General features: G+C 42.4%; 2 protein-coding genes across 2 annotated transcripts in view; both read right to left on the minus strand.

Annotated features, from left to right (window-relative positions):
• dnah3 (dynein axonemal heavy chain 3) overlaps nt 1-2,882 on the minus strand; it is a 50,843-nt gene extending 47,961 nt beyond the window's left edge. Inside the window, exons 1-5 of the mRNA XM_060869327.1 lie at nt 2,814-2,882; nt 2,508-2,667; nt 757-937; nt 424-671; nt 44-334 (exon numbers count right to left, since the gene is read on the minus strand). Coding sequence (XP_060725310.1) covers nt 44-334; nt 424-671; nt 757-937; nt 2,508-2,667; nt 2,814-2,882 — 949 coding nt within the window. The remainder of the gene's footprint in view (nt 1-43; nt 335-423; nt 672-756; nt 938-2,507; nt 2,668-2,813) is intronic.
• Nucleotides 2,883-8,403: 5,521 nt separating this feature from the next.
• Nucleotides 8,404-12,500, minus strand: part of kcnj12a (potassium inwardly rectifying channel subfamily J member 12a) — a 10,035-nt gene continuing 5,938 nt past the window's right edge. Inside the window, exon 2 of the mRNA XM_060869450.1 lies at nt 8,404-12,359. Coding sequence (XP_060725433.1) covers nt 10,894-12,177 — 1,284 coding nt within the window. The 5' untranslated portion in view covers nt 12,178-12,359 and the 3' untranslated portion in view covers nt 8,404-10,893. The remainder of the gene's footprint in view (nt 12,360-12,500) is intronic.

Below are 12,500 nucleotides of genomic sequence, written 5' to 3' on the forward strand. Positions count from 1 at the left end.
CAACTTCCAGTGGAGGGAGCCCTAGCATCCATCTAACCCTAACCTTCCATCACATCAGATGAGAGGCCTGCCTCTAGGAACTGATCAGGGGCCAGACCCAGTGCTTCCACATCTTGGAGCGGGGGGGGTAGGATTGCCCCTTCACCCAAGAGAGAGTTCCATCTAGGAGGAAGACTAGGTCCATGAACCAAACTCGAGAGGGCCGACGAGGAGCCACTAGGAGAAGTTTGACTCAGTTGTGGCGCACTCTGGCTAGGACCTGTGAGAGCAGAGCTACTGGGGAAAGGCATACAGATGGGCCCTCGGCCACTCAGCACATGCCTCGACAGGAAATCTGCATTACAATTTACACGCTCTGGGATATAAATCGCTCTCGGCAAAAGAAATCTAGTCTCTGCCCAGAGCAGAATCTGCTGCACCAACCTGAACATTGGGCATGAATGCAGACTGCCCTGTTGATTGATATAGGAAACCTCCGCAGTGCTGTCTGAGTGCAATAATGCATGGCAGCCTTTGAGGTGTAAGAGAGCATTTCAACGCTAGAAACACGGCCCTCATCTACAGGCAATTTATGTGCCATGAGAGATAAGGGCCCTACCATAGACTCTGTGGCAGGGCGGCCATCCAAGGTCGCACCCCAGCTCGAAAGCGAGGCATCCTTCGAAAGAGTCCTGCGACACATAAGAAAGGTACGTAGGCCACGTTGCTTAACCCTTATGAACCCAAGGGGATGTCTGTGAGGATAAAAGCCCACACCATTGAGCCATAGCTGGAATGGCCTCATGTGAAGCAGATCCAAAGTGATAACACTGGATCCTGCCAGGAACCACTAAGACATGCCTGGCAGAAGTTCCCACACTGCCCGGCTGACTGAAAGTGGTGTTAACCATATGCCGATCTCCCTGGTGCCCTGAAACAGATGCTGTGCTCACCTTGCCTAGAATCACATGATGTGATGGGGTGGACAGCAGTAGAGATGTCCCTAAAAGGGTATCCTGGAAACCCTATCCCTCAGATGTTAGGATTCCTTCTGATCACAGATGAGCTCCTTTAGCAAGTCAGCTTGATACGAATGTAAAACTGTACTTGTGTGCAGCACTGCACTAGATTAACCTACAGGATTGTAGCTCTTCCTTAAAAGGCTGTTCAGAATAAACAGGCAGAATATGGGTCATTCCACAGCCTCAACACCACAGTGTGGAGGTCTGCAATAATTAGAGAGGCCTGCATGGAGGTGGAAGGCAGTTGCGATTTTCAAGCTCAGAGCGGACAACGCTAACCTTTAATATGACCAGGCTAAGCAAAGCTTAGTAACAGCATGTGTGATCACCTCCAGGAGCTGCTTGCTCCTCATTGCCTACACTGAGCTCCTCAGAGTCCAATGTGGAAAATAATAATAATTCCATATTCGATTCAGGAGAAATCAACCAAGTGAGTTCGCAAAGCCGAAGCTGAAATATCAAAGGCAGGGACTTGGCTAGAATTGCAGATTGAGCCGTGGTCAAAGCGAAGATATTGGAGTCAGCAGAGAGGGTGAAAAAACCCACCCATCTCTCGTTCCTTTTCCACTAACTTAACTTGCAACCTCCATGACCGAAGCTGACGTGATGCCTTGACAGTCGTGGAACTCCAGCCTGGTATGCAAGCTCAAAGAAGCGTTGCCATAGCATCAGCCCTGATGCAGTGGTGAAATCCCTCAAAAGGGAACTCAGGACTTCTGGTAGTTCCCAGAATATCAAAATCTACTAAAAATGTTAGGGCATTTTCTTATTTAGCTCCCAAACTCTATAATAGTCTTCCTGATAGTGTTCGGGGCTCAGACACACTTTCCCTGTTTAAATGTAGATTAAAGACTCATCTCTTTAGTCAGGCGTACACATAATACATCCCATAATATTGTGCTCTATTACATCTGACTAAATGCACATTATCATCTAGTGCTCGCTAAAATTATGAACAGCAGCTAGGCTAATTCCTTTCCACTGCTTCTCTCTTTCTACCCATCCCGAGGCATCCAGAAATTGTACCAGCTCTGTCTTCTGCCATGAAGATTTTGGACCTTCACTGAGATGAGGGCGACTCTGTGATCTACAGATCTACCAGCTCCAGTTAGACTCTGTGATACTAAAGATGAGATGTGAACTCCATGTGATCTTTTACACCAACACAACATTTATCAGACTGTATATTTATAATCACACCCCCAGTGTCACCCAGATGAGGATGAGGTTCCCCTTTGAGTCTGGTTCCTCTCAAGGTTCCTTCCTTTACCATCTAAGGGAGTTTTTCCTCCCCACAGTCACCTGAGTCACCTCAGACTTGCTCAGTAGGGATAAATATAAATACATTTAAATATAAGACTAATATTACTTATGATCTGTAAAGCTGCTTTGAGACAATGTCCATTGTTTAAAAATTTAATTGAATGTGTATAAGGATACAGAGGTGTGTGTGTGTGTGTGTGTGTGTGTGTGTGTGTGTGTGTGTGTGTGTGTGTATAAGGATACAGTAGTGTGTGGGCTGCAGGTGTGTGATCTTCAGGTGTCGAGCCTGTGGGCTGTAGTTGTTAGCGATGCACTCGCTCGGTGTCCTGTGCTGCCTCTGATCATCAGACAGAGCCACCTGAGTCCACCGTGTGCTCTCCAGGAGCGGAGGAAACAGTCTTTTCTGCAAAACCACCCATGGTTTGGGGTTTAGAGAAAGAATGTGTTAGTGTGTGTGTGTGTGTGTGTGTGTGTGTGTGTGTGTGTGTGTGTGTGTAGATGAAATATGAATACATCTGGTGTACAGATGTACAGAATACACCTACATACCTGGTGTAGGTAAGAAGCTACCTGGCAGGATGACTCTGGTAGGTGCGACAGTCCTTCTATACTGCCCATACTGCACACACTGTCATCTTCCATCTGTCTCCAACAACACACACAAACACAGCTGTTATTTCCAAGTTTGAAGAGGTTTTTTGCTATAAAACTACAGAGAGTTTGCAGGTAGATCCACAGACATGCAGTGACATCACATGTCTGAATTAGCTTAAACATTTCGACATTTGTCTGTAAACGCACTTCGTCCAGTATCGTAGTTGTTAAAATCCGAATAATTTTGTGTTTGTTAACATTCACACACTGATGTTTATCTGACCTGCTGTTTAACTGTTTGTTTATAGGGACAACATTCATTCAATTTTCTGTTTTATTCATTATTTTCATCAATAAATAAATAAACATGGCACTGACAGGAGATCTAACAGGAGATCTGACAGGAGAAGTGAGAGGAGAAGTGAGAGGAGATCTGACAGAAGTGACAGGAGAAGTGAGAGGAGAAGTGAGAGGAGATCTGACAGGAGATCTGACAGGAGATCTGACAGGAGATCTGACAGGAGAAGTGAGAGGAGAAGTGAGAGGAGATCTGACAGGAGATCTGACAGGAGATCTGACAGGAGAAGTGAGAGGAGAAGTGAGAGAAGTGAGAGGAGATCTGACAGAAGTGACAGGAGAAGTGAGAGGAGAAGTGAGAGGAGATCTGACAGGAGATCTGTCAGGAGATCTGACAGGAGATCTGACAGGAGAAGTGAGAGGAGAAGTGAGAGGAGAAGTGAGAGGAGATCTGACAGGAGATCTGACAGGAGATCTGACAGGAGAAGTGAGAGGTGAAGTGAGAGAAGTGAGAGGAGATCTGACAGGAGAAGTGAGAGGAGAAGTGACAGAAGTGACAGGAGATCTGACAGGAGAAGTGAGAGGAGAAGTGAGAGGAGAAGTGAGAGGAGATCTGACAGGAGATCTGACAGGAGATCTGACTTGAGAAGTGAGAGGAGAAGTGAGAGGAGAAGTGAGAGGAGAAGTGAGAGGAGAAGTGAGAGGAGATCTGACAGGAGAAGTGAGAGGAGAAGTGACAGAAGTGACAGGAGATCTGACAGGAGAAGTGAGAGGAGAAGTGAGAGGAGAAGTGAGAGGAGATCTGACAGGAGATCTGACAGGAGAAGTGAGAGGAGATCTGACAGGAGATCTGACAGGAGAAGTGAGGGGAGAAGTGAGAGGAGATCTGACAGGAGATCTGACAGGAGAAGTGAGAGGAGAAGTGAGGGGAGAAGTGAGAGGAGATCTGACAGGAGATCTGACAGGAGAAGTGAGAGGAGATTTGACAGGAGATCTGACAGGAGAAGTGACAGGAGATCTGACAGAAGTGAGAGGAGATCTGACAGGAGATCTGACAGGAGAAGTGAGAAGAGAAGTGAGAGGAGAAGTGAGAGGAGATCTGACAGGAGATCTGACAGGAGAAGTGAGAGGAGATCTGACAGGAGATCTGACAGGAGATCTGACAGGAGAAGTGACAGGAGATCTGACAGGAGAAGTGAGAGGAGATCTGACAGGAGAAGTGAGAGGAGATCTGATAGGAGATGTGACAGGAGAAGTGAGAAGAGAAGTGAGAGGAGAAGTGAGAGGAGATCTGACAGGAGAAGTGACAGAAGTGACAGGAGAAGTGAGAGGAGAAGTGAGAGGAGATCTGACAGGAGAAGTGAGAGGAGAAGTGAGAGGAGATCTGACAGGAGAAGTGAGAGGAGACGTGAGAAGTGAGACGTGACAGAAGAACATTAGATTAACGTTAGATTTAAATCACACTTAGATTTAAAGATAGAAATCAAACGGATACTTGAGTTTATTTACTTACTAATAAATGACAGAATACAGATGTGAGATAAAATTATATTTTAAGAAGTTTACCTTAACAGCCTCAGTTATGTGTTAATTTAATTTGCTTTAATTATTTATTCCGACACGAGATGATCTGAACTCGTCTGATCCCGCACTTGGACACGCGCCGGTAAAAGCTTACATCCGGGCAATATGTTACCATAGTAACGCCTGAGCAATTACTTGGCAACAGAAAAAGATTCCTAAAGTAATTAGTCAGGTTTTACTACAACAATTCGAAACTACAATAATTCTAAAAACGTGCTATTTATAGTGGCGACTATAATATCTCTTAAAAAAAAACTTCAGCGATTTTAATTTAAATAAAAAGAAAGAAACCTTCATTATTGATGGACGATTCGATTCTTTATGTGATTCTTTTTGTGTGAGTCGAGTCAGACTTTCCAGCACGAATGAAATAATAATGTAAATACATTTTATAAAATACTCAGCACACTAAAATACCTAAACGTATTTTAACGTTTAAACTGATTTTATACATATTTTGGGCATCAAGTAATGTTATATCGCACTGGACACTAACTTTAAATAGTGAATCGAAACCAGATCAAAACACTTCAATTCAATTAGGAACCGAATCAGTAAAATGATTCGTGAAGCAATAACTTATTCTTGACACAAGATGGCGACGTCTTAGCTAGAAACGTTGTTGTTGTAGTAGTTGTAGTTGTTTTGTTTGTTTTATGACTTTCTCCATGTTAAAAGATGTAAACAGTATGAACACAGATGCTTCAGAATCAGAATCAGAATCAGAATCAGAATCAAAAAGAGCTTTTTGCATTTGAGGTTGAGGTATAGGGTTCCAGAGTGTGTATTTGTGTGCAACTGCTCTTTATCTCTCACTGTGTACTTTGATGTGACTGTGAGCAGTAAGTAGGAGAGTTATATAATAGGCAGAGTGCTCAAGTGTCACCACCACATTCACAGAATCGTGTTTTACTCATTATAAAATCCTGTGGATGCTGATTGCCAGCTCGCATCACATCCGGTGTGTGTAGTGCATCAGTCTGTGGGATTCAACAACACACACCATCATCACAGCAGGGAGGCGTGTCCCAATGAACAGCCATGAGAAGTGTGTTTAGTTTAAAGATACACAACCAAAGAATCCTTACTTTATGAAAGACAACCAGACACACACACACACACACACACACACACACACACATCTCATCATATTAATGAATTAACAGAGACAAGGTCCAAGAGACAAAAGATTTCTTTTAATAATTATGATTTCATTGAATAATTCAGCAGTTCTGCATGATTCATGTACAGTACAAGCCCAGTGTGTGTGTGTGTGTGTGTGTGTGTGTGTGTGTGTGTGTGTGTTTCTGGGCTGTGGAAGACTTGCATAAATGTCCAGCTTTTCCCGGTCACACTCCTGTCCTCCTGTATTTACAGTGAAACCCATTAAAACATTGTGAAATAAAGTTCACGCTAGTTCCTGTGTATGGAAGAAAACATCACTCAGCAGCAAAACGTTAGAGTTCTGTAGAAAAATATAGAGTGTGAATCTCTCTGTGTCTCTGATGTGAAAATAGCAAGGATCCGAAGTACAGGAGAAAACAAATGAACTAACAGGGGCATTTTATCTGATGCTACACTTCTCCATCACCACTCAAACCTAGAGCCTCTGGCTATCATCATCATGATCATTATCATCATCATCATCATCATCATCATCATCATCATCATCATCATTATCATCATCATCATCATCATCATCATCATCATCATCATCACCATCATCATCACCATCATCATCATTATCATCATCATCATTATCACCATCATCATCACCATCATCATCATTATCATCATCATCATTATCACCATCATCATCACCATCATCATCATCATCATCATCATCATCATCATCATCATCATTATCACCATCATCATCATTATCATCATCATCGTTATCATCATCATCATCATCATCATCATCATCATTATAATCATCATCATCATCATTATTACCATCATCATCATCATCATCATCATCATCATCATCAAATATCAAAATACATTTGTGCATGAGACCTGATAGATTCCTCTTCAGAGTGATTTGAGTGTTGCAGATTCTACACTGATCAGAGCTGTAGAGTGTTCCGTCTGTGATGTATTAAATTATTTATTCTCTCAGCTCTTCTCTCCTCCTCTCATTATCAGTACCACTACATTTCAGTCTGTGCTGTTTCCACTGTCCCATAACTTCACTGTCCCATAACTTCACTGTCCCATAACATCTCTGTCCCATAACATCTCTGTCCCATAACATCTCTGTCCCATAACTTCACTGTCTCATAGTTTCTCATTGCCCCTAGTTTCCCATGTCACCTTCCCCATCTGTCTAGTGTTCAGTAGTTCCTGTTGTCCTTCTAGTGTCTGTGTGCTTTAAAGTGTCAGTTTGAACACATTTGTAGTTATCGTGATTTTATTCTCATTATTGCTGATTAAATTTATTATTGCTCTAAACAGATGGCCATTATGGAGGCTGTGCAAACAAGAGAACACACACACACACACACACACACACACACACACACACACATACACACACTCACACACACACACACACACACACACACACACACACACACACACACACACACACATACACACACTCACACACACACACAAACACACACACACACACACACTCACACACACACACACACACACACACTACACATTTCAGCATTTCCTTTTTTTGTTTAAATTTATAATAATGGCATAATGTTTATTTCTTCATTTTATTATTAGTTTTTTATATTTTATTTTTATTCTAACAAAGAAATTTGCACCAATATATTTAATATTTTATATCAATATCCTATTTATATTATAGTGAATAATGTTGAAAAATAAATAAATTTTACATTTTAGTATATTTTTAGCACCAAAAATTCTTTACATTTTATGACTTTTTTGTATAGAGACAATAAACAAACAAATAAATAAACAAATTAACAAACAAACAAACAAACAAATAAACAGCATATTCCAGGGACATGTTCTTTTTTCTCTGCTCTTGTGAATAGATTCAAATAAACTTAATAAACTTAAACTGTTTAAGTCGCTGAGCTCACGATGGACTCATCTAGTGATAAAGTGTAAAAAAGGGAAATTGTCCATTGTTTTTAGAGAAAAGCACACACAGAAAGCACTCCCTAAAACAGCTAACCTACACCACACACCCTTACACCCTACACCCTAAAACATCTACCCTACACCACACACCCTTACACCCTACACCCTAAAACATCTACCCTACACCACACACCCTTACACCCTTCACCCTAAAACATCTACCCTATACCACACACCCTTACACCCTTCACCCTAAAACATCTACCCTACACCACACACCCTTACACCCTTCACCCTAAAACATCTACCCTATACCACACACCCTTACACCCTTCACCCTAAAACATCTACCCTACACCACACACCCTTACACCCTTCACCCTAAAACATCTACCCTACACCACACACCCTTACACCCTACACCCTAAAACATCTACCCTACACCACACACCCTTACACCCTTCACCCTAAAACATCTACCCTATACCACACACCCTTACACCCTTCACCCTAAAACATCTACCCTACACCACACACCCTTACACCCTTCACCTTAAAACATCTACCCTACACCACACACCCTTACACCCTTCACCTTAAAACAGCTACCCTACACCACACACCCTAAACCCTTAAACAAGGTGTACATGGTTGTTGAATCCCATTTGTGGCTCATATTGAATTCCCTAAAAAGTTTCTACACAAGTCTGCAGCATCACACAAGTCCGTAATACTACACCCTTAATTCCTCTACAGAACCATGTACTACATCTTAATTTCATAGCTTATGGTGAGCCCAATAAACCCTACATCCTTATGGAGAAGATCTGTATCTCACTGCAAGGCCCTTAAATCCCTATGCACTACACCCTATTCCCTGATGGTGGAGCCTGTAACATCAAATACCAATTGCCCCAGACACTACACACTAAACCTCACATTAAACCCTAAACTGCCACCTTTAAGGATTTTATTGCTGTATGAAAGTGAAACTGTTTTTTTTAGTTGTGGTTCTTCATGTTCGTATCTGTGACTAATGATATATGATAATGATATATTGCATTCAATGTTCTTTGATCCCAGTCAAGATACTCCCATGGCCCATGGACATTGTTTGTTCACCCAAAATATAAACAAATTAGTTGTTGAAATAATTAGCATGATGATGACCAGAATAAAGCATTTACTGATGATGAAGGAATGCAGTGAAAGTCACACAGATAACTAGGACATTATATACCGACTACAGTGAGCTTCATAGCACACACCTGTATTAGTGAACACATCTGTATTAAAGAACACACTTGTATTAAAGGACACACACATACACACACACACACACACACACACACACACACACACACACACACACACACACACACACACTCATAACACGTCCTCACCTCACTTCAGACCCCACATGATAAATGAACTGTTTACTAAAACTGATGAACACTGTGATCTGTTTCTGATCAGTGAGTTCATCTGCTGCAGCAGTGTCTAATCCAGGGATGTCCGATCTTACCCAGAATGGGCCAGTATGGTGGAAGGTTTTCATTCCAACAGAGCAAAAGCCACAGGAGTGTGGCTCCTGACTTCACATGAGAGATTGGACATGAGAGATTGGACATGAGAGATTGGACAGCCCTGGTCTAATCTCATCACTCATCTCTGTAATCTCACACTACACTTTCTGTGTAAAACAAGATTGGAATTAACTCTGGGATTAAATCTGATATCATTTATCTTTTATTGTTTATTCCAGGTGTGTATTAGTACTCTTCTGTATTATTACTCACACTAGACTTTAATATTTAGTTATTATTATCATCTTTTACACTCTGGAGTGGTTTAATGTATCAGCTCTGCATTTATACTTTGTGTAATACACACACACACATACACACACACACACACACACACACACACACATACACACACACACACACACACACTCACACACACACACACACACACACACACACACACACACACACACACACACACACACACACACACACACACACACACAGCAGCAGCAGCAGCAGCAGCCTTGTTCTGGCCCTGAGGTTTGAATATTAAAGTGGAAAAATTAATATAATTAAAGTATGTAAAACATTTATATACATGAGAAATTAAATATAATTGAATTAATATAAAGAATGACATTCAGATCTTTGCTGAGGGATGAAAATGGGCGTGGCTTAGGTTACATACTCTCATCTTTTTCTTTGGCTAAAGTTTTATTGTCCAGTCTTTATTATAACTCTTAATTACTCATATTATATCTCTATCTCATCATTTACCGTGTGTCCTGATTGGTAGACTGAAAGCTGTCTCTGAAGAAAAAGGGGTGGAGCTTATGTTGCATTTGATTAACTGCAAACCCTTTATATGTGACATCACCACTAGTCTCAATAGTCTTAAGCTTAATTTTTATTACATAATGTTAGTTACCCTAAGATGGCTAACAGGTTAGCTAATGTTAGATAAACCATCGTGCTCATGGCTGCTCAAATGAAACGTAAGCACCGCCCACTCTTTTTTACAGAAACTCGGAACTATGGAAAAGTGGATAATTATAGAGATCAACTCTGTGTGTGTGTGTGTGTGTGTGTGTGTGTGTTTGTCTAGGTAGTGCAACCTTAAAGGGTAATATGTCATGTGTGGAAGGGCAATAGTTCTAGACAACAACAAAAAAGAATCCTATCTCTCTTTCTCTCTCTAAAACAAAAGCAATAATCCACACGAAATCATAAACTATCTACGCAAAAATATTTACAAACTCTGAAGATTAGATTTGAACCTAGATTTCTGAAAAATAAAACAAGAAGAAGGAAAAGATTCAAGTTTCTGTGCAGGATTTTAAAAAAGTCTCTGCCTGAACTGTGCATCATTTCTCTAATAGAATTTCACTCACAGTCTCTCTCTCTCTCTCTCTCTCACACACACACACACACACACACACACACACACACACACACACACACCCTCTCACCAAACTGTGCACAGTTCCAAGCCTATCATTATGGCACTTTTGCATTGTTCTGCATTAAACTAAGATGTATTAAAAGGTCAGAAGGGGTTAAATCTCAGACTCGCGGCGGTAAGACCTTTGCTCGAGGCTCCGAGACACCTGTTCAAAGTCTTGCTGCTCTCTCTTGCTGCAATCCTCCTCATCTTCCTCATCACGGTTGAGCAGCGCCAGCTCATTCTCATAGCAGAATGTGGAGGCATTGTCAGCAGCAGATACACACTTGCTCTCAAGCATGTCTTTAGCGCTGCAGCGTGGCGTAGATGGAACCTCATAGGTCTTGTGGAAGTGTGAGTAGTCCACTTTGTACTCGTTCTTCTCCTCAAAAAGCACTGGCTCAAACCGGTGTCCCCACAGGATCTCGCTTGCCAAGTATGAGCTACGAGCCTGTGCTGTCATGGCCGTGGCCTCCACCATCCCCTCGAGGATCACCACAATCTCAAAGTCTGCTGTCTCCAGATCCCTCTTGCTGATTCCGTACAGTGGACTCTCCTCATCAATCTCGTGCAAAATGGTGATTGGTGAGACTAAAAAGATCCGATCGAGTCCTTGATCGAAGCCAACATTAATATCCAGCTGGTCTAACGGGATGTACTCTCCCTCAGCAGTCACACGCGGTTTGATTAGCAACGCTCGGACGTGAGCTTCAACGATGTGGCTCCTACGAAGGTTCCCAACACGCCACATGAGGCAGAGTTTACTATCCCTCATGGCTATGACAGCGTTTTTGGAGAACAGAAGTGTCTGAGTACGTTTTTTGGGCCGCGCCATTTTTGCCATGATGGCGCCAATCATGAAGCACTCAATAATACTGCCCACAATGGACTGGAAGACTACAAGGAAGATGGCGACCGGACACTCCTCTGTCACACAGCGGAAACCGTAACCGATGGTCGTCTGTGTCTCGATAGAGAACAGAAATGCTGCCAAGAAGCCGTTTACGTGCAGGACACAAGGTGTGAAACTGTCGTCCCCTGCAGGGTTGTCCAGGTCACCATGGAGCAGTGCGATTACCCAGAACGCCAAACCAAACACTAGCCAGGACACTACAAACACAAGCGTGAACACGATCAGCATGTAGCGCCAGCGGATGTCCACACAGGTGGTGAAGATGTCAGCCAGGTAGCGCTGAGATTTCTGTTCCATGTTGGTGAAGTGGACGTTGCACTGTCCGTTCTTCTTCACAAAGCGGTTACGGCATTTCTTGCGTGTGTGGACCTTTCCGTTCCCGTTGCCATAGCCGTTCACACTACTGCAGCCGTGGATGGTGGTCAGGCGCAGAGCGTCCTCCTCTGACGACACAATGCTGTATCGGCTCATGCGGCTCACACTCATCGTTTATCTGTCTGTTTTTACTTTCTCTTCCGTAAGATGTAAAAAGAGTACAGAATAAGTATTCCCCCCTTCACTGACTCCCCCTTCCTGTGGCAGTGGTTCAGTCCTGGGGTGTCAGTGGAGGGGTTGAAGCAGACAGGTTTGGAGCAGCTCCAGGAATAGTGATGGGAAAATCCAGAAGCCTGGAGGAAAAAAGATAAATAAACATAAACATAGAACATGAGTGTATATAAATCAGCTACACAGTTTACACTATCATACAAAATAAGTCATCTCAGACAATTAAGAAGATAAGCTATGAAGATAAAGACTGACAGGTGACA

Source organism: Tachysurus vachellii, chromosome 5, assembly GCF_030014155.1.
Source record: "Tachysurus vachellii isolate PV-2020 chromosome 5, HZAU_Pvac_v1, whole genome shotgun sequence".
Taxonomy (NCBI): Eukaryota; Metazoa; Chordata; class Actinopteri; order Siluriformes; family Bagridae; genus Tachysurus; species Tachysurus vachellii.